Raw genomic sequence first — 19,035 nt, 5'->3', positions numbered from 1 at the left:
CTGGGCTGGGCTGTGGACAGCATTTTGCACCATGGGGTCTCGGCAGTGTGGGCTGCGGTTTGGTGGGCTGTGGCTCCAGGGTGGTGGCAGGGCCTGTGTCCCACTTTAGGGAAGTCGAGTGTTGCTTTGTGGGCGCCAGGTCCGAGGTGCCGTTTCTCTGTAATCGGCCAGTGTGCGCCACAGCAGCTCCTGCATTGAGCGTCTGCCCCCTGATGGTCGATGTGCATCATAACAACTGGTTGGACACAGCATATTAGCCTTTTATATATATAGATTCTTTACTGTTGAAAGTTTTCCCTATGTCTCCTTTTTCTCCCATTGGCCTCTCCCCATCTGCTCCTGCCCCCCAGCTCACACCCCCCCTATTGTCTGTGTCCTTTGGTCATGCTCATATGCATAGATACAAGTCCTTTGGTGGGTTCCCCCCCCACACACTTCTCTGAGGCTTAAAGGTCTATTGATGCTTCTCTGTCTCTGGATCTATTTTTGTTCATCAGTTTATATTGTTCATTATATTTTGCAAATGAATGAGATCATGTGATATTTATCTTTCTCAGACTGGCTTATTTCGCTTCCCATAATGCTCTCCAGGTCCATCCATGCTGTTGCAAATGGTAAAAGTTCTTTTTTACAGCAGCGTAGTATTCCGTTGTGTAGATGCATCAGTTTTTTATTTTTTATTTTTTAAAAAATATATTTTATTGATTTTTTACAGAGAGGAAGGGAGAGAGATAGTTAGAAACATCGATCAGCTGCCTCCTGCACATCTCCTACTGGGGATGTGCCCGCAACCCAGGTACATGCCCTTGACCGGAATCGAACCTGGGACCCTTCAGTCCGCAGGCCGACGCTCTATCCACTGAGCCAAACCGGTTTCGGCTACATCCGTTTTTTAATCCACTCGCCTGCTGATGGGCACTGAGGCTGTTTCCAAATCTTAGCTATGGTGAATTGTGCTGCTACGAACATAGGGGTGCATATATCCTTTCTGATTGGTGCTTCTGTATTATTGTTACTTTTAAATCATAAATGTCATTTTTTCCTCAGGGTTTCTTTCTGCATTTGAATTACTGTCTAGCCCTGGCTGGTTTGCCTCAGTGGACAGAGCATCGGACTGTGGACTGAAGGGACCCAGGTTCGATTCCGGTCAAGAGCACAGGCCTGGGTTTGGGGGCTCCATCCCCAGTTGTGGGCGTGCAGGAGGCAGCCGGTCCATGATTCTCTCTCATCGTTGCTGTTTCTATCTCTCTCTCCCTCTCCAAAAGCAATAAAAAAATATTTTAAAAAAGTTACTGTCTAGGGCAGCTCTCCCGCTTCCAGGGGGAACCGCCGCGCCCCAGGAGAGGAGGCGCATGGACTCGGGCCTAGACGAGGGTCGGCCCCGAAGAGCCGGCTGCATGTTAACAGGAAAAGCTCTCGCTAAGACGCGTGCAGCGAGGTCTCTGTCTCCTTCCTTTCCCAGAAGCAGCCCAAGGGGCCAGAAACGGCCAGAAACGCGCTGTCCAGAGGCGGTGGGCAGGGTCGTTCCCAGGGAAACCGGAGCCGCCCGGGACACGCCCCCCGCCGCGGAGACGCCCCCGCCCGGGACACCGCCCCAGGCCCGCGCCCGCGTCAGTTCCCCGCGCCTCGGGCTGCCCGCGCTACTGCCGGACGCCACGCTCGGCCTCCTCACACCGTCAGAGGTCGGAGCCGCGGCCACGCTCCCTCGCTGCGTTGCCGGACGCAGGTTCGAGTGCCCTGGCCCACGCGTGTAACCCCGGCACCGCGCCGGCAGGACCCGTGAATCTCTCCGTCAGGCATTGTCACGGGCAGCCCGAGACGCGGGGTCCTTAGGGGCGCGGGTCTTCTCAGCGGCGACGGCGGCAGCGGCCGGGAGGGCGGTGGCGATGTTGTGGCCCCGGCTGGTGGCCGCCGACTGGGCAGCGCTGGCCTGGGAGCTGCTGGGCGCCTCGGTGCTGCTGCTCGCGGTGCGCTGGCTGGTGCGGCGGCTGGAGAAGCGGCCGCGGGGCCAGGGCCGAAGCGAGCTCCCTGTCCCGCCGTCCCGCGCGGCCGTGGAGCCTGACTTGGACCCGGGTAAGGCCCCTCCGCTCCACTCGGCCTGGGCGCACCCCCGCCTGAGGCTGCTGTTCCGGTGAAAGGCCGGGAGTAACAGTCCGGGGCCCTTCACGTGCAGACGGCGCTGAGGCCGGGCTGTCTGTCCGTCCGTCTGTCTGAGCCTGAGTGACTGGCTGGCTGCGCGTGCGTGTGTCGCGCCGCCTGCGCCCTTCCCGTCTCGCGCATCCGCACGGCTCCCGGCCAGCCGCCCTCTTGGCTCGCCCGTTGGGTGTCTCGGGGCTCCGATGGGAAGGCCAAGTGTCTTTGGGCGGAAAGCGACATGGACGTCCCCTGGGAACCTCGGGCTGCCGGGCTCCGTGGGGGTGACCCCGGGTCGGGGCGCCGGGTCGGGTCCGGCCCGCCGTCCGCCCTGTCGCGTTGCTGGTGGTCCCACCTGCGCTCCTTCCCGTGAACGAAGCTGAGGTCCGTCCAGTTTCGCGGTCAGCGGGGCCCGGGAACTCGGGGCCGCACAGGCCCCAGACTACACACCACCCGGAGACAGGCCGTGTGGGGCTGGAGTTACAGTGTCTTTTTGCATTGAAGTTTTTTTTGTGTTTTTTAAAGTTTTTAGCTTTCCCTTTTGGAATCAATGTACAGAGCATCCGAATGGGTGCACCCCCCCCCCCCCGGTGGAATCCCGTGCTCAGCCGGCCTCCCCCTTCGAGTTCTTTGGCAGCTTTGAGGGCGGGGTAGGAGGGAAGGGGGTGTGGCGGGGGTGGCTGTGCAATACAGTGCTTGTTTATAAGACGATTCTCCTCTGCAGATAGTCACAGCCATTTTCGAAATCTTGGGGTTGGGTGGGGGGAGGCGGCATCCTAAAAAGTTTTTTGAAAAGAAGTGCGCAAAGGTAGATAGGGTCATAGGATGAACCCTTTACCAGCCTCCAGCTACAGCAGGTATTCATGTGGTCTGAGTCCTGCTAATGACTCCCAACCTCTTTTTTCCTTCTAAATCTCAGACGTGAAAACGGACGCGCCCCGTGGTGTGCTGTAGGTGTTTCCGAGGCTCAGTGCCTACATCTCCATTGGGTCTGCCTCTAATATTCTCTGCCTCCGGCGGGTAGACTCACTTCCTGGGCACCTGGGCTGGAAACCTAGGCGTTTACCCAGGCCGCCTACAGCCCCTCAAGGCCCTCGCAGGGCATCTAATCCGTCCATCATTCAGACCTGTTGTAGCCTGAGCCCTTGGGTCCAGCCCCACTAGTCACAGTGGTCAGTTCCCTGTCATTTTCACCTTCTCCCTGATTCTAGCTGTGCTCCATAGACACATCTGCTAGTTCTTCAAATACATGGATTAAACTCCAGCTCAAATCTGTCTGTTTGGTAGCTGTATAACTTGAACAAGTTCCTCAGCTTCTCTGTGTTTTGGGTTTTTCATCCGTAAAGTGGGGGTGATCAGTGATGATACCTACCAGACGGAGTTATTACCATTAAATAATTTTGAGTATGTAGAGTGCTCAAAATAGCCCAAGCACATGGGAAGGCTCACCAAAAATTAAACATGAGCTACTTGTTAGTGCAGGGGTGGGCAAACTTTTTGACTCGAGGGCCACCATGGGTTCTTAAACTGGACTGGAGGCCGGAACAAAAGCATGGATGGAGTGTTTGTGTGAACTAATATAAATTCAAAGTAAACATCATTATATAAAAGGGTACGGTCTTTTTTTTGTTTGTTTGTTTTATTCATTTCAAACGGCCGGATCCGGCCTGCGGGCCGTAGTTTGCCCACGGCTGTTAGTGTCAGCAGGATGACTGCCCGAGCCATCTGTGTGTCTCCTCTGTTGTAAGTCTTTGCATAATTCCTATCACTTACAGGGCAAGTCTATCTGTAGGATAAATTTCTGGAGTTGGAGCTTTGGTGGATACTGTCCAGTCGCCTTCCTTGTTATGGTTCCAAATTGCACTCCAACTGGCAGCAAATGAGTGCCGGCTTCCCCATCGGATAACCACTGGATGTTAGTGTTATCGTCGTGTAATTGTACTAGGTGATAAGACTCTTATCCAAATGACCCGGATACTGGGTATCTTAACTTTGTTCATATTGTGATAGATTTGGAAACCAAAAACTTACTGAAAATTCTCATAGTTCATAGACTCCAGAGTGTGGAGAAACACTGCATTGAAATGAAACTGAAGCCAGCTTTTTTCGCCACTATTTTTTTTATTGATTTGACATAGAGAAGAAATGATTGATTTGTTGTTCCACTTACTTATGCATTCAATGATTGATTTTTAAAAAATATATATTTTTATTGATTTCAGAGAGGAAGGAAGGGGGAGAGAGAGAGAGAGAAACATCAATGATGAGAAGAATCATGGATTGGCTGCCTCCTGCACACCCCCCACTGGGTATCGAGCCCACAACCCAGGCATATGCCCTCGACTGGAATGGAACCCAGGACCATTTAGTCCGTAGGCTGACGCTCTATCCACTGAGCCAGACTGGTTAGGGCCAATGGTTGATTCTTGTATGTGCCCTGACCAGGGATGGAGCCCAAAACCTTGTCATATCTGGACGATGCTCTGCCTGGCCAGGGCACCATGTTTTAAAGAAAAGATTTACTTAAACCATTGAATTGATTTGTGTTGTTCTGGGCCTAGGTGCAATGACAATGGATACCATCTTAGCTCGACTAAAACTCCTGAATCCAGATGACCTCAGAGAAGAAATTGTCAAAGCCGGATTGAAATGTGGACCCATTACTGCAACCACAAGGTTCATTTTTGAGAAAAAACTGGCTCAGGCTTTATTAGAGCACAGAAGAACCCTGCCTTCACACCCTCCCTACCAGGCCACCGTAGGAAGCCCGGCAGAGCAGGTCGGCTTTTCTGAGGACAAAGATTTTGGTTATGGAGTGGGCTTGAACCCCCCGGAGGAGGAGACCCTGAAGTCTGAGACCTGCTCCGTGGCCTTCAGTGCTGTGGCTGGGGTGGACGGCCCCAAAACTGTGGAGAGGGCCTCTACTGAGCCGCCTCTGTACTATGGGGTGTACCCGGCCTACGAGGATTCCCCAGCAAGAAACGGTAAAGTGACAAGCGTGACGTTTCTTACCTAGGGAGGGGGTGCCTGGACAGCAAGGAGAAGGTGATCGTAAAAATCCCAACAGCAGAGGAGAAGAAAGAGTCATCTAGTCACCATAATCGTTACCCCAAATTAACCACTGTTGGCATTTTTATATAGGGCTCTCCTTAAAATTTATTTTGATCTATATATGAATTTTTAAAAATCAAGAAAAATATTTATTAGCTGGCTACTATTTTCATCTTTTTTTCTTTTAAAAAAAAATATATTTTTATTGATTTCAGAGAGGAAGGGAAAGGAAGAGAGAGAGAGAAATATCAATGATGAGAGGGAATCATTGATTGGCTGCCTCCTGCATGCCCTCCTACTGGGGACCGAGCCCACAACCCAGGAATCTACCCTTGACAGGAATCAAACCTGGGACCCTTGAATCTGCAGGTTGACGCTCTATCCACTGAGCCAAACCAGCCAGGGCCTTTTTTAATTTTTTCAACATAACCTGATTATCTGTTAAGTTAATGAATGCAAATGGGCAATAAATAATTTTCTTTTTTTTAAATAATTTTCAACATCAAAAAATTGCTGTTTGAAACAACTAAAATAGTATTGGAAAGAATTAATGAGAACTTGTTGATTAGGATATAATGTATATATTATATATATAGTACATAAAGAAAATGTGAAATTTCTTTCCTCCTCCCCACTAAAATCCTATTCACTTAATAATTACTTTTGTGTATGTAGGTGTATATAAATGTCAATTGTTTTATTTTAGTTAAAAAACGGTTAAGTAGCCCTGGCCAGTGTGGCTCACTTGGTTGAGCATCATCCCATGCACCCAGAGGTCCCTGGTTCGATTCCCTGTCAGGGCTCATGCCCAGGTTTCTGCTCAGTCCCCATTAGGGGGCATGCAACAGGCAGTTGATGGGTATTTCTCTCTCTTTCTCTCCCTTCCTCTTTCTCTAAAATAAATTTAAAAAAATATATTTTTTAATGGGTAAGTAAAACTGTCAGGTCAAAGGGATGCATTCTTAAACTTTGAAAGCTGCTGCCCTCCCAAAGATGTTACCATTCACAGTGTATGCGAGAGTTGCTTTCCAGTCTCTACAGTACAAAATTGAACTCACATTTTTTTCTAAAAAGGGAAAACAGGTATCTGTTCAGTCAGTCATTCTGTATGTTATTGAATGACTTGCATGAGAGAAAGTTTTATGTTGTTCTAGGTCGATTACCTTTTTTATATGGTTATAGTCTGTTTGTATTTATTTGATGAATTGCTTGGTCATACTTCTTGACCATTTTTATTGAGCAATGGGCATTGATTTGTACTGTATGTATTTATGAGAATCTCATACAGAACTAGGTTGTGATAGTTCCCCTGCAAAACTTTAATATTTTTATATAGTCAGAACTTTCTTTTCCTTTATGTATTCTAGACATAGTTAAAATGGCATTGCATGACCAAAATTATTTCTAAAATTCTACACTGTTTTGCTGATATGTTCATAGTTTAACCCGTGTATTTCATTTCTTAGTATGAATATATCCTTGGGTAGAAAATTATATACATGTATAAAATATCATGTTATTTATACCAACACACACAGATAATCAGGCTTATTGTGCTCTTTCTGCTAGCTAAGTCCCTTTTTCTTCAGCATTAAGAGTATGAAACATTAAATAAGAGAAAAGTCAGGCAGCTGGGTAACAACTGTTCACTGTTAACTCAGGGCCTTCGGGGTGACTACGTGACAGTGGCTCCAGTGACTCTCTCTGTTTTCCGTCTGTTCCTTTTCCCAGAAAGGATTCATGTTTATGAAGATAGAAAGGAAGCGTTGCAAGCTGTCAAGATGATCAAAGGATCCCGATTTAAAGCTTTTTCAAGCAGAGAAGATGCTGAGAAATTTGCTAGAGGAATTTATTGTTATTTTCCTTCTCCGAGCAAAACTTCTTCAGTACTTTCTCCTGTGAAAATAGCATCACTCTCTAGCAATGGTGGGTTAAAAGGTAAATTATCTAGCAGTTCACAACTTGGCATTATTATCAGATTTGCCCACAAGTATTTTGTGCTCTTTCCTTATATACAGGAATTAGTTTTCTCTGCCTTTGAGAGAAGTCCAGTTTGCCAGGAAGTGAAAGCCCAGGCCATGAGCAGTTGGAAGAGAATGGGCTGGGCTGAGGGGACCGGGGACCGTGCGGGGGTAGAGTTGAGGAGGAGCTGGGTGGGCCAGGCCACCACTCTAGGCCCCAACGCTGACGAGCTGTGGGAGAAGCAGTGAAAGGACCACCATCAACCATTTGTCCCGTTCCCTCTGTCTTCCTCTCTCCCTGTTGCCGATTAGATTCAGGACCATTATTTTTATGCCAAGACCAGTCTGTTGCTCACCTGAAGCTACACCTGCTTCCAGGGCTGTGGCACCAGCTTTGACCCAGACAGTCCATTCAGTCAGAAAGGTGACCACACCCCTCTTGGCTCAGAACCCAGTCTTGTGAAGGGGCCTTTGTCGTCAGCATCGTGCACAGCCCTGGCCTCAGTCTCATCCCTTCTTGGGGCTCACAGTTGCCCTGCTTCCGAGGCTGGCTGGGGTCCAGAGGAAGGCCCTCTCCCTGCAGACGTGGGGCCATCTGTCGAGAGTCCCGTCTGCTGCGTTTCCTCTGTTCCCTTGCTTGGCCTTACACAGATGCTTCTTACAGGGAAACCAGAGTGATTTCAAACAGGCTTTCCTCTGCCCAGTTTGTGACTTTGCCTCGAGAAGATCGCTTTCAGACTTCTTCAGGTGTTGTCATTAAACCGATAGGAATCACTGGGGCTCACTGCCTTCATGGGAGTGCGCCCTGTGCTTCCAGATCTGGGGCCGTGCCATGGCCAGGTGTCCCAGTCCCCCTCCAGCTGCTGAGCTCGAGGCCCTTTCACAGGGCTTTCCCAGCTGAAGTCCAGGGGAGGTTGGCTCTGTACTCACATGCAGCTGCCCTGTGTCTGTGCCACCGCTGGAGGCTAGCACATCGGCTGTCTGCTGAGGGCTGTCGTCGGGCCCGACCTGTCACTCCCAACTAGCTCACAGACTTACCCCCTCAGTGTAGCACATGGGGGTGCTGAGGAAATGTTCGTGAAATATTCCTTTTTTTTTTTTTTTAATCATGTTTATCGGGAGATTACCTATTACAGGTTTTTTTCAACTAACTGGTTTCTGGGTTTCATTTAGCTGTTTTATCATTTCTTGTTGCTGTTATTGTTTGTGTTCTGTTTAATCACTTTAACCTTTAAGTTTATTAATTTCTCTTTTTTTTTTTTAGATTAGTCTTAGTTCCTTTTCAAATCTGCATTAGTTGTATCTGTAATTTTTTCACATTAAATGTTCTTAAATTGTCTCTTAGCAGCAGATGGCTTGTGCTTTTCTGAGTCAGAAACCATAAACAGAGAGCGAGCAAACAGCTATAAAAATCCCCGTACGCAGGACCTCACTTCTAAATTGCGAAAAGCTGTGGAGCAGGGAGACGAAGACACCTTTTCTGACCTTATCTGGAGTAATCCTCGGTATCTGATTGGTTCGGGGGACAACCCAACCATCGTGCAGGTAAGCCTGCATCCAGCATCCTTAGCTTCAAGACTCTGGGTGACAAACATGAAGCTCAAAATCTGTGGTTTTCCTTCAGGAGGGATGTAGGTACAATGTCATGCATGTTGCTGCCAGAGAGAATCAAGCTTCCATCTGCCAGTTGACTCTCGAGACGCTGGAGAACCCTGAGTTTATGCGGCTCATGTACCCAGATGACGCCCCGGACATGCTGCAGAACCGCATTTGTTACATCCTTGATCTGTACCTGAACACTCCCGACAAGGGGGTGAGTGTGGCGCCTTCTCTTTCTTCAGTGACGTTACAGCCAGTCTCAGTTACACCAAGACTCGTGTTTCTGGTTTTGAGTATTTGCCTAATCCCTGTACTTTGTCAGTGCATGTGGGGGGCCAGGAGGGAGACGTGCATTCATCGAGCTTGGGGAGCTCCTGACGGTTGGAAAACAGCCACGTGTGCGCGCGCACACACACACACACAGCAGGGAGCTGTGACCATCAGGCCCCGGGGTGCAGGCAGCACGGGAGGTGCAGCCGTAGGGAGTTGGGAAGCATCGTGGACGCGGGTGGACCGTTGTTTGTGGCTTTAACTTTCTAATATTTCCTCTTTTTTTAATAAATTTTTTTCTTTTTAAGTTTTATTTTTTTTTTTACAGTTCACATTCAGTTATTTTGCATTAGTTTCAAGTATATAGTATACTGGTTAGATAATCGTATACTCTACAACGTGGTCCCCTAATATTACTAATTTTCTTATTTTTCAGTTACAGTCGACATACAATGTTATATTAGTTTCAGGTGTACAACGTAGTGACTAGACATTTATGTAACTTACATAAAGGTGACCCCCCTGATAAGTCTAGTGTCCGACACATACATAGTTATTACAATATCACTGACTGTTCCCTGTGCTGTACGTTACATCCCGTGACTGTTTTTATAACAGGCGATTTGTACCTTCATCTTTTTCATCCAGCCCTCAAACTTGCCCTTTCATTTCGCAACCATAACTTTGTTTTTTGTACCTGAGTCTGTCTCTGTTTTTCTTGTTCATTTATTTTGTTTTTTAGATTCCACATAAAAATGAAATCATGGCATTTGTCATTCTCAGACTTATTTTACTCAACATAATATCCTCTGGATCCATCCATGTTGTTGCAAATGGCAAGATTTCATTTTTTTATGGCTGAGTAGTAGGCATTGAACATGCCTGGGTTGTGGGCTCGATACCCAGTGTGGGGTGTTTTGGAGGCAGCCAATCAATAATTCTCTCTCATCATTGATGTTTATCTTGCTCTCTCTCTCCCTCTCTTGCCCTTCCTCTTTCTGACATAATTTTAAAAACATATTTAAAAATTAAAAAAAAGAAATAACTGTTCTTTCTCTGCATCTCTCAGGGCAACGACACACCGTTGCATTTTGCTTGTAAGTTTGGGAATGCAGATGTGGTCAACGTGCTTTCTTCACACCCTTTGATTGCAAAATGCCCACGGAATAAATGTGGTAAAACACCTGAAAATGTAAGTACCTGGGAAAATGCTGTTACTGTATGGTGTCAGAAATGAAACTCTATAAACTTAGAGTCTGTGATCACAGCCACTGTGAAGTCAGGAGTAACTCTGACTGTGAATGTGTGCGCTTCACAGGCACTCTTGAGAACCTGTCTGCTGAGGAATGAACAGCCCCAGTGTGCTGATTTTATTTTACTCTCATATCAACTGCCCTTTGTACAGACCTCAGTTGACCAGGGTCAGAGAACAGAAGAGGTGGTAGTGATGGTCGTGATGATGGTAGTGAGGGTGGTGATGATGATGGTGAGGGTGAGGGTGATGGTGATGATGGTGAGGGTGATGGTGGTGGTGGTGGTGGTGGTGGTGAGGGTGATGATGTGTTCAGCTCAGGGGGCACCAGGGGCTGTCCTAAGCCCCGCCTACACATCCTGCCTGACCCTTGCAAGCCTTACACAGCAGGCCTCGTCATGATCTGGACTCTGGCAATTGAGCACAATGTGCCTTAGGCAGGAGGTGTGTCTGTGCCTGTGAAGTGGAGAAGGAAGTGGACCTGACCATGGGTCAGAGCTCTTAGCTGGCCTGGATCTACCAGCCCTTTAGAAGGAGAACCTGTGAGGACCCAGTTCAGGTAGCGAACGCCGCCTTTGTAATGGCTGTGCCTACGTAGTCCCCACTTTCTGGGCAAAGTTTACAATATACATAAAAAGAATACAATTAGATAATCGTACAGTTCAGAAATTAGCATGATTTTGCATATGTCTGATTCAACATTTTCTGTGCATTTAAATGTGTGTGTGTATGTGTGTGTGCGTGTGTGTATATATATATATGTATGTGTATATATATACACACACACACACACACACACATTTTTTTTTAATGTTTTTTGAGAGAGTGGAAGGGAGAGGGATAGAAAGATAGAAACATTGATGAGAGAGAATCATTGATTGGCTGCCTCCTGCATACCCCTTACTAGGGATCCAGCCCACAACTTGGGCATGTGCCTTGACTGGGAATTGAACTGGTGACCTGGTTTGTGGCAACCACTGAGCCACACTAGCGGACATATTTTTTTCAATAGAAACTGCTGTTTTTTGTGTTTTTTTTAAAATATATTTTATTGAGTTTTTACAGAGAGGAAAGGAGAGAGAGAGAGAGTTAGAAACATCGATGAGAGAGAAACATCGACCAGCTGCCTCCTGCACACTCCCCACTGGGGATGTGCCTGCAACCAAGGTACATGCCCTTGACCGGAATCGAACCTGGGACCCTTCAGTCCGCAGGCCGACGCTCTATCCACTGAGCCAAACCGGTTTCAGCAAAATTGCTGTTTTGTAACACATTTTAAAAGCATTTGGCATCGCTCACAATTAGTTACAGACTTATAAACATAGTTACTCGAGTCCCAGGGTACACTGCACAATTGTACTGTAGATGAATTCTCACAGGTCGGCAGGAGATGGTAATTCTGTGGTTCCTTCCTTATTTGAAGGTTATTGGGTGTTTTTTCTTCTAGCAAAAATGTTCTTGTCACTACAATTCTTCGAAGGCTGACAAAGTTCATTCCTGGAGTTGCAAAAAGCAAATATGTGTGTCCCTGCTACACAGGTGTTCTGTGTCAACCCCCCCGAACAGCAGACTCAGAGCCCTGGAGGTTGTGAGCCTGCCTGTGTGCCTCTGCTCTGACTTGATAGTGCGCGCTAAGGTTTCTTTTCCGTGCAGATGAGCAGGTGTAGAGCAGCACGAGAAAGGAAATAAAAGTGACCCATAATCTGAGTTTCTCTACCTGTCTTGGCCCCTTAAGCTGCTACAAATGCTCTAGAAGTAAGTGCGTACTGCTCAGCGCACGGTTTTTGGTTGTGGGCTTTGTGCCTAAGATACTGTTCCTATTTTGTTGACTTAGAAACTTGGTTTTATAAAATTTTAATGATAAGAAAAATGTGATAAATTGAGATTTAGAATGAACTTCACATTAGAATGAACTCTGTGTTTTTTTAAACAGGTTATTTGTGAAAGAAGCAAAAATAAATCTGTGGAACTGAAGGAACGAATTAGAGAATATCTAAAGGGTAAGGAGGGCCCTCGGTGCTGGACTGTGAGGCCCATTGTAGGGCAGGACCGGACAGCGTCCCAGCCTGGCTGTGTGGGGAGTGAAGCCAGGGCTGCGGGTGAGCTCCACTTGGCAGCTCTCGTCATAGTTACTGTTTCCTGCACGCCCAGCTCGAGTTCCAGCTCTGTCTTCGTATAACGCCTCCTTTGATGCCTGTTGTTCATGGCCTCACCCCTTACCCTCTGCAGGCCACTCAGGTAGCAGGTGTATCTGACCTTTCTCAGGTAGAAGCAGGTCGGAGAGGCGGTGCCTGAGCTCCCTGGCTGCTCAGTTGTTCGTCAGGAGCTCCCTATCGTCCGTTTCTATGCCAGGCCCTGCCCCCCTTGGCCAGGCCGCTCCTCCCTGTGCTTCCCGGGTAGCCCTCACTTCTGAGGCCTGACCGGCCCTGGGTCTCATCACTCTGGGCCGAGTTGGATTGCCTGCTCAGCTTTTCAAGACGTGACCTGTAGGGAATTGGAAAGGGAGAGAAGCAAAAATGTACCTTTTTAACATTTCCCTGCTGCCCGTGTAGGCTGATCCTGTCCACACAGTCCTACCTCTCAGCAGGCAGTGTTTGCACTCTCCTTCCTCCCTTTGACTTCCCAGCAGAGGAAGAGTGTGGGCTCCTCAAGTGAGACTGGCACAGACTGGCCTCTTGCCAGGCCCTTCAGCTCCAGAGATGGGCAGCCTTTCATCGGGGACAGCACGGCATTGCTTGTGCGGCTTCTCACGCCCTGAGGTGAGGAGCCGTCTGAGCAGGTGGATCAGCCCTGGTGTCTCCCCAGGTCACTACTACGTGCCTCTCCTGAGGGCAGAGGACACGTCGTCCCCCGTGATTGGGGAGCTGTGGTCTCCAGACCAGATGGTCGAGACGGCTCACGTCAGCCATGGCGCAGGCAGCCCCAGAGACCCCGCTCTGATCCTGAGAGCCTTCGCAGGGCCCATGAGTCCAGCCAAGGTGAGCTGCTGTGGAAGCTTCTGGCACGAGCGCCTCGCTGCCCCCAGCACAGCTCACACGGTTTCTCCTCGTAGGCGGAAGATTTCCGCAGGCTCTGGAAAACCCCGCCTCGGGAGAAAGCAGGCTTCTTCCACAGGGTCAGGAAGTCGGACCCAGAAAGAGGCATGGAGAGAGCGGGCAGGTAGGAAGGCCGCAGGAGGGACAGTGTGTGGGGAAGTCTTGTGTCTCGCACAGTGTGCTTGTGCCGACGGGGGGAGCGGGGACATCTGCCTTGAGAGCCAGAGTTCCCAGGAAACCTTTCTTTCTGGAGCTCTGGTTCCTTGCACACCTTGTACATGCTGCAGTCCCTCCCCAGGGGGACAGTCCTGCCGCCTCTGTCTGGGGTGGTAGCGTTTGGAGTGAGGTGCCCGACAATGGGTGCTTCCTTGGCAGTGAGGGAGAAACTAGAACACAAGACTCAGGTGGCTAGAAACTAGAAGTCATAATCAGGAAGCCAAATTACAGTGTAATCAACGTGTCAATGAATTTTTTAAAAAGCATTAGAGCTTTTTCACAAAATCTGTGCCCAGTTTCAGGTGTATAGTTTGAACTTGAAAAGAACTTCTAAATTGCATATGCCTGGCCAAAACCAGAATTCTATCCAACGTTTCGTCACTGTTTTATTAAAACTAAAAGTTGGTCTGTTTGTGCTGTTTTGCCTTTTATCTCTAGGGTGTGTTGTGCAGGTGTGTTCTGGTTGTGGGGTTCTTCCTTAACCGGCTCTTTGCTGTGTGAGCAGCTCTGGGAGTGTTTTCTCTGGTTGCACAGCTCTCACTGTGCTCTACTCCCACAGGCAGCTGGCGCACGAGCTGGGGTACCCCTGGGTCGAGTACTGGGACTTTCTGGGCTGCTTTGCTGACCTGTCTTCCCAGGAGGGCCTGCAGAAGCTGGAGGAATACCTTGCACAGCAGGAAGTGGGCAGAAGGGCCCAGCAAGACCTAGGAGAAAATGAGGCTTCTGCCCTGGGTAAGGACGGGAGGGCAGCCCTGTGCTCACAGGGCCTGGGCCCTGCCTGTGGCCGACTAAGCGCATGTCCCTGCGGATGCAGGAGCGCCTGCGGCTCCTCTGCCCGTCAGGCTCTCAGTGCCCCGGGGTTCCGCAGATCAGCCCGCCCCTCCCCGTGGCTGCTTTCGGCTTTGGCTTCCTTCTCATTTTCAGTTTGCTCACCCTGCTTGTCCTTCCCCTGGAACAGGTGGGTGGTTTGGTCTGGTGTCTGAGGAGGAGGCTTTGATGAGAGGGGGGTTGGTCCTGGGGTCTGTGCTGGGCCGCGTGCCTGTCGTGCGGGCTGTTACCCGCACCTGAGGAGCCACGTTGTCTCCCTCACAGGCTGTCGTGGGACGTGCAGCAATTCCATCTCTGTGGGGGCCTTTCTCGATGAAGACGGTGACATGAGCTTGGAGGAGATTAAGAATCGGCAGAACACGGCTCGAAACAGCGGCCAGCCCACAGTCAGGGCTTCCAGAGTCTCGGGCTGCAACACCCTTCCCTTGGCGCAGAGGACAGACCTTATAGAAGACGAGGCGGGGCCCTGTCCCCACAGCAGCAGGAATGGCTTCTGCAGCCCCCTGAGCGGTGGCCAGACCCAGCGTGGGAAGAGGACAGAGGCCGCGAGCGGGGAGGAAGCCCTCTCGTCATCTGTCTCTGGCTTGACTGTTGAGTTCGACAAGCTCAAGTTGCAGAATCTAGGAAGTGCGTTTTCCGAGACACCAAATAAAAGTGTGAAAACGAGAGATGAGAAGATCCTGACGTCAGGAACGGAAGTGGTGGACAGTGACATGGTAGAGCCTTCTGCTGCTGACAGACTCGGAAGCAATCAAGCAAGGACGGAAAGCGAGATGTCAGCGGGCATTGCAAACCTGTGCCTGAGTCCCCACTGTCCCGGCCATGAGGCCCAGCACAGCTGTACCTCTGCATCCTCGGAGCCCTTGGGGGTCGCCGCCAGGAGGGAGCCTGTCCGGAGGCTCTTCCTTCTGGGGTATGAGTGGGGGTGTGAGCATGCGGGTGGCTGTGGGACGGGTCTGAGCGCAGTGATGTGGAGGAAGGGGTGTGCGTGTGACACTGATTCTCTGAAAGCTTTGTTCTGCCCATTGCCTGGGTCTCAGGCTGGTGGGAACACGTCCTTTCTCGCTCATCCTTGTGCTGCTGTCCTTCCTGGGGAAATGGTTGCCCCCAGAATGACTGGAACGTCCTAAGAATATAGCTTGTTGTAGGAAGAAAGGCCTTCTGGGGGTCAGTCTACGCCTCCCAGGTGGCTGTCCAGGTTGATGGTTCTCAGAAGTGGACATAGGACTGCATTTTCACAGCGGGTCTTGGGGCGGTGGGGCCCAGCGCCTACACCGGGCTGGCTCCTGAGCTCAGGCAGGGGTGTGAAGTCTGTCTTAGTCACACACGTTCTCTTCTCTGACACCGTGCAGGGAGGAGCCGTCCAAACTGGATCGCGACGTCTTGGCAGCTCTGGAGGGTGCAGACCTGGACCCTCAGCGGCATCCTGCCGTGCACAGGTGGAGGAGCGCTGTCCTGGGCTACCCACCCTCCGACAGGCAGAGGTACCACGGGCCCAGGGGTTGCTGGTACTATCGTCCGGACCCACATGCACCTTGTGGTTCCCCAGGACACTGCCACGCTAGCGTGTAGCTCCCCATGTGCGGCTGTGGCTGGGGCACCATGGAAGGGAGGTCTGTAGTGGGTGCAAGAACAGAAGGGTGCTGCTGACAGGGAGGCTGCAGGGAGGGTGCCCGGGGTTCCTGGTCATGGTCATGTGGGATTCACGTGGACAGTCACATGAGCTATTAGTCTTCAGGGCCAGTGTTCCGAGGCTCTAAGGGCCTCTGGTTGGAGCCACAGTGGAGCCTCGGCTCAGGAGCAGGAGCCCAGGTTCTGTTGTGGCCTCCGCTCTCCCCACACCCCCACCGTCCTGACAGACCTTTCTTGGTTTCCTCAGTTGGCCGAGCCCCTCGATAAAAGGGAAGTTGACATCTCAGCTGCCGGATCTCGATTGCCTGACTAGCTGCAGCCCAGGGAGAAGTGGTCCCGCAGGGGGCAGCCCCAGGAAGCCTGGCTCTGTCCCCCACTCCCCCCGTATGGGCAGCCCGGGGCGCTACAGCCCTGCCAACGGGGGCCACCTCCGCAGGATGGTGCGCCTGGCCCAGCACGCAGCCTTGTAGGCTGTGCGTGTGCTGGGCTCTCGCTTCATTAAAGAAGGGTACTGTGTGTTTTGCTAAAATTCACAGAAAAAGGATATATTCTGATTCATTTATTAATCCTCATTTTGAGAGTAAGAATTTCAGAAAATGCAAATGTTTCATGTAAAATGTAGATTTCTGGCATTTTGAGAGAAGTTGATGAAAGCAAATGCGGATACCAGTTTTCTGGAAACTGAACATGGTCATGATGCAGACGGCAGCTACATCCCGGTGCGAGTGGGACGGGAGCTCAGCTGCTTGCATTCCCCCGAATCTCGGCGGGTGCCGGAGGCGGTGATGGCCGTGCAGGGCCAGCCCCCCTGCCACAGCCATGCTCACTTCAACTCCGTTCTGAAAACGAAGGTGAATTTTGTTCACCTTCCTTTTCAGGGAGGGTTTTTCACTTTTGGGTTCTCCTTGGTTAGATGAATTTAAAGCTGTTCTTTCTCTTGGACAAAATCTGTAGCCACTGGGAGGCAAGGGGTAGGCAGGAATCCCCGCGGCCAGGAGGTGTTTCCGCCAGCACTGAGCGCGTGTGCCCTGCTGCCAGTGCAGTGGGGGTGGGGTGATCTGTAAGTTGTTCCCTGGTTTTGAAATTATCTCCTATTTTAGGATTCACTTCAGTTGGAGTTCCTTTATAACATGTCACCTTTTAGTACAGAAACTAGAGGTCGACTCTTGGCAGGTTTCAGCCTGGGTTAGTTACTCGTGTGGTTTACTTTAGGGGTCCTTCCTCCCGTCCGTGTGCACAGAGCGTGGGGGTCACCACAGCGCCCCGGCCCATACCGGATGCCCAGGGACAGAAAACTCTACCTGTGCTTTGACTGACTTCAGTGCCTTTTGTAAATCATTTTTTACTTTTTCTGAGCTTGTTTTTTGAGGATGTACAGTGATACTAAGTAGGTGTGAGATTCTTTCTCATTCATAAAAATTGTTATTTCACACGATAACAAGAGGCAGGTCAGGAATATTAGAATCAAGATTTAGATTTAAAAATTCTAGTGGCTGTTACATAAGGTGTTTTCACATCTAGTGTGGCCAACAATCTAGATAGAAGACAAAAAATAACATTCTATTGTAAAATCCAATGGCATTTTAAAAGGCATCTGTTCTCAACAGAAATCAGAATGCAGATATTCACAGTGCTGATCTGTTTTTCCTGGAATCTTACCCTACTGTGCTGTATATTGCTGTAAATATTCAGATGAAATTAAAATAGTGTTTTTGCTGTAATTTTGCCAACTACTGTTCGTTTTGTGAAGCTTTGGCCTTTATTCCCGTGTGTTTCTGTCAGGCGGCTGAGTCCCAGTGATCGCATCATCACGAGACCTACAGTGATGATCTTTGTAAAACTACTTAATGAAACGAATTTTTTAAAACCATGTGGTAATAATTCCAAGATTTCAGAAAGACCTCTCACCTGTTACCCAGCCAAATGCCCTTAGTGTTTGGTAAAACTGTTCACCTTATTCCTAACACACTTGTGAACAACGTTGTGGCATCGGTTAAATCCACACAGATTTCCTACCTGCCTTTGTGATGCCAGCAGTCGGTGTGTCGTTTCTGTAGTTGGAAAGAGGTGACTTGTGAGCTGCTCCTCGGTGGGTTGGGGTGCTGGGCCCGGGAGGCTTTCTCTGCTGTGAAGTGAGTGTCCGCCCCATGTGCAAGAACCACAGACAGATCCTCTGAATAACTTACATCTTTCCAGAAGCTTCCACAGCTTCCAGAGGAAAGGGTGGGTTGTGGGATGCCTGCCCGTTGGGTGTAGTTTTGAACGTCCCTGAGCCGGGCGCACTCGCTGGACTGCTGGAGGCACAGAGGCCCTTCCTGTCCCTGACACGGATGTTCGCATGTGGACACCACGCGCTCTGGCTCCAGACTGCACCACCTTTCTGCCTTCAGCTGCCTCAGCAGGAACATCTGGGACCAAGCAGCACAGAACAGAGCAGCCTGCCTCCCCACTGGTGTCGGTCTGGGCCCTCGTGGCACGTGCATTCCCAATGGCCAATCTTCGGGTGTGGTGACCTCCGTTTCAGAAGCCTCTGGTCACCTGTCCTACCTCAGGGGACAGTTTCCACCAGTCACTGGGCCCTGGAACTGCATGCCCGACACCCTCCTCCCGCTCCTTAACTGCGTCCCCCCTGAGGGGGCTCAGTTCCGGTTTCTGGGAGGCTGCCTTGCTTCTCACAGGTTGTACAAAGGACAGAAATGCCACTAAAAAGGTAGGTCTGAAGACAGGACAGGTAAGGGCCTGCTACCCGCCCCCCACTTCCAGGCCTGTAGGTCCTGGGGTCCAGGTTCACCCTGAGGTCAGACGTGAGTGCACCTGTCATGTTCGTGTTTCTAGAAGTTGGCACAGATCCTGGCTTAGCTGTCAAACTATTCCTAGGAACGGTGCACGTCGTTGCTGCTTCGAAAACGCCATTTTTCGTCAGACTCAGTCTTGGCTCAGGGTCCGTCACCGAGGCCTCTGGTGGCAACTGCCCAGCAAAGCCTCATTCCTGGGTGTCAGCCAGTGTGGGCTGCCTTTGTCAGGCTTCTTTAAAACATTCACAATTAGCACTTTGAAA

General features: G+C 50.1%; 1 protein-coding gene across 6 annotated transcripts; it reads left to right on the top strand.

Annotated features, from left to right (window-relative positions):
- Positions 1–1,836: 1,836 nt before the first annotated feature.
- Positions 1,837–16,532, top strand: ANKLE2 (ankyrin repeat and LEM domain containing 2). 6 transcript variants are annotated; one of them, XM_059675870.1, is made up of 13 exons: positions 1,837–2,073; positions 4,695–5,117; positions 6,916–7,110; positions 8,497–8,690; positions 8,770–8,958; positions 10,084–10,206; positions 12,200–12,266; positions 13,072–13,244; positions 13,319–13,425; positions 14,077–14,249; positions 14,610–15,258; positions 15,698–15,829; positions 16,225–16,532. In XM_059675870.1, exons 1-13 carry the CDS (start codon positions 1,887–1,889, stop codon positions 16,445–16,447), a joined length of 2,835 nt encoding a protein of 944 aa, XP_059531853.1. In that variant the 5' UTR covers positions 1,837–1,886; the 3' UTR covers positions 16,448–16,532. The 6 variants fall into 6 exon arrangements, with proteins under 6 accessions (XP_059531853.1, XP_059531851.1, XP_059531850.1 ...); XM_059675868.1 differs by having other exon boundaries at positions 1,838–2,073; positions 8,494–8,690; XM_059675867.1 differs by having other exon boundaries at positions 1,838–2,073; positions 8,491–8,690.
- The last annotated feature ends 2,503 nt before the right edge of the window (positions 16,533–19,035 follow it).

Source organism: Myotis daubentonii, chromosome 19 (assembly GCF_963259705.1).
Source record: "Myotis daubentonii chromosome 19, mMyoDau2.1, whole genome shotgun sequence".
In the NCBI taxonomy this organism is placed as follows: domain Eukaryota; kingdom Metazoa; phylum Chordata; class Mammalia; order Chiroptera; family Vespertilionidae; genus Myotis; species Myotis daubentonii.
The sequence above is the reverse complement of the archived record's forward strand: the minus strand, read 5'-3'. Positions and strand labels throughout refer to the sequence as shown.